Below are 2620 nucleotides of genomic sequence, written 5' to 3'. Positions count from 1 at the left end.
ACTCCACAAGTTTGTCATACGTGAGCATCTGCTCCAGCTTAGGGAGTGGCAAAGAGAGAGGTTATATATCAGAGCAAGGACTGGGTATCTGAATGTCTGAATCTCTAATGATCCAGGTTGGACCCTCTGTTACATAGCTAGCACAGCTGACGAAAAGGACTATATGCTTAATTTTTCAAGTTTGAACATTCAAATATTAGTTTTGTAGTTGACAAAAACACTTACGTACATAAACTATAACCTCTAATAGGTTAGGTTAGGCTGATAATAGGTTAGAGATATTTCATCTAATGTTCATTCAGTTCTATGTTAGATACTTTGCACCAACCCATCTAGCATTACTGTGCACGTCACTGTTTTACCTTCTCCAGTCCAGTGGTGTTGTCCTCCATGTTGTTTGGGAGCATAATGAGCATGCTCATGTCTTTACCCTCATAGGGGAGTTCCAGAATCTGGCAGTCGACATCGGGGACGTAGGTTAAGGAGAACCCAGCTGTCTGCTGCATCATTTGCACAGGCTTACTTTCATTCTGCAAACAGACACAAGGACTTAATACACACAAGCACATGGGAGGGGAGTTCATTATCAACTGTTTTTGACAACCATTACCTTGTTGATCTTAAATTGTACTTCAGTGGTATTGCCCCTGTAGAACTTCATCTCCCAGTCGCCTTTGAAGTAGAGGGCGTTTACCAGCACAAGTCTTGTGTCACAATCCAAAATCCCTTTAGCCAACAGATCCTTGATTTTCTCTACAATATAGATGGATCAATACGAAAACGAATAAGAACAGCTGTTTCATTTTTACGGCAGTGACAGAAAGGTACAAAAAGAGGTGTTTTGTATGTAAGGTTATGCTGTTTGGGTTTCAGCACTGATTGATGATTACCTTGTGTCTTTTTCTCCACCCATTTGTTGATTTTTACTCGGGCCGCCTCTGCATTTGAGATGAAGTCAACCTCCTCCAACTCGGCAAGGTAGAGTGTCTTAGTGTCAGCAAGGAATTTCTGAAGAATGGGAGGGAAAAAAACAAGGAATGATGGCTTGATCAAAGTCAGGTCAGAACTATAGAGGCCATACTTTTCTGGCACTAACACACTCAAATTCCTGCTTCCTTTACTGGCATGGAAAAGTGTTGATCAATGTTACATTTCATGCCACATGCCAGTGACTGTGCTGTCTGTGTGAAGCAGATGGTCTTACCTCAACAAACTTGTAGGTCTTCTCTCCATAGAGGCGATTGGCCAGACTCAGTGCATATGGGGCTCCTTCTTTGTTGAGTTCAGCGAAGAGCTTGTTGAAGCCAACATGGACATCACCCTCAACTTTGTTAAGGTTCAGGGTCTTTAGAGAAAATGAAAAAAAGATTATTGATAAGTGTTCAGTTATATTGTGCCGATAAAACTAAAGGTCGTATGGTCCTTTCTATCGTCTTTTCCTACACTTTTCCTTGAAAACGACATGAAGAAAACCGCGGTGCAAAGAAAATCCGACTGCATATATACTAGGCTACTAATTATGCGAAGGTGGACGTTATTGGCTTGGGTCACATTGATCGGTTGTTGATTGGGTTGTTGTTGCTGTCGCAAGGAGTTGTGGGGCGATACTATCTATTTTCCATTCATAAAGGATGCTCCAGTGTACCCTATACTAAAGGAGATAAGGAAAAAAAGCATTTAAGATTCTTTCCTACGCATTCATGTCTGCCAGCATCATTTTGCTCAGTTAAAAGCAAAACACACTATCCGAATGAATTGTCTCCGTTTAATAAAATATTTTTAAAAACGTGGCTTCTGTATACGGGTAATCGTCATTGACTATAAGTAGGCCAGGTAACATTAACCTTCCTCAGAACCAGAGTGCTCCCGGTCCGCTTGTTGTTGCTACGTTATGGACATGCTACGAATGTATTGTGCAGTATTTTTTTAAAAGTTCTAAAAACAGCGTGAGGAGTTTTGGGTCTTGCTGCATTACTGAACTGTCCTGTTCTGTTCGGTTCTTGTGGGTAATGATAACATGGACATCATCCTCGACTTTGTCAAGGTTCAGAATCTTCAGGAAAAAGGTAAAAGGATTATTAATAAGTGTTCTGTTACTATATTCTGTGCTCACTTATCATCTACATCATGCACTGAATGCAGTTGCCCTGAGTGAAGCTATCTATGGCTTCACTGAACTGTGTGCATTGTGAACTCACCTCAAGAATTTGGACTTCAGTATTTCCCTTGGCTCCGAGAGAGACCATGGCCAACGCAGAAGAGATGCTGAGTGGTGAGTAGAACACATTGCCGGTGTTCTTGGCCTTCGTGATCTCCGTGATCTTCTTGAAAAGTTCAAGAGAGAAGTTTGCGTTTGCTGCTGCCAGTGCCTCCATTGTCTGACCTATAGGGAATGGGATAAAGGAGTCATAGGAGTCAAAACTGTATTTCATCTCACCGTGTCATTCTAATGGCCATACACCAAAAAAGTTGTAAGCACCACACATAACCAAGGCTAAATTGTAGCAATCATAGAGAATTCCCCATTGAAATCTCTTTAACCCTTAAGAAAGTCAGTAGAACTTACCGTTAAAATGTATTTCGCTTCTGGTATCAAGTGATTTCTCACCACCAACGCAGA

General features: G+C 41.3%; 1 protein-coding gene across 1 annotated transcript; it reads right to left on the bottom strand.

The window, feature by feature from the left end:
• Positions 1 to 3: 3 nt before the first annotated feature.
• On the bottom strand, positions 4 to 2620 carry LOC122129530 (leukocyte elastase inhibitor-like; the record flags this gene model as incomplete). Its single annotated transcript, XM_042704456.1, has 7 exons — positions 2567 to 2620; positions 2199 to 2383; positions 1205 to 1345; positions 891 to 1008; positions 611 to 753; positions 363 to 530; positions 4 to 37 (listed from the first exon to the last, which is right to left on the bottom strand). Coding segments are annotated over exons 2-7 (781 nt in total), but the record flags the coding sequence as incomplete, so codon positions are not given.

The sequence above is a fragment of the Clupea harengus genome, unplaced genomic scaffold (assembly GCF_900700415.2).
Source record: "Clupea harengus unplaced genomic scaffold, Ch_v2.0.2, whole genome shotgun sequence".
Classification (NCBI taxonomy): Eukaryota; Metazoa; Chordata; class Actinopteri; order Clupeiformes; family Clupeidae; genus Clupea; species Clupea harengus.
This window is presented reverse-complemented; position numbering and strand designations above follow the sequence as displayed.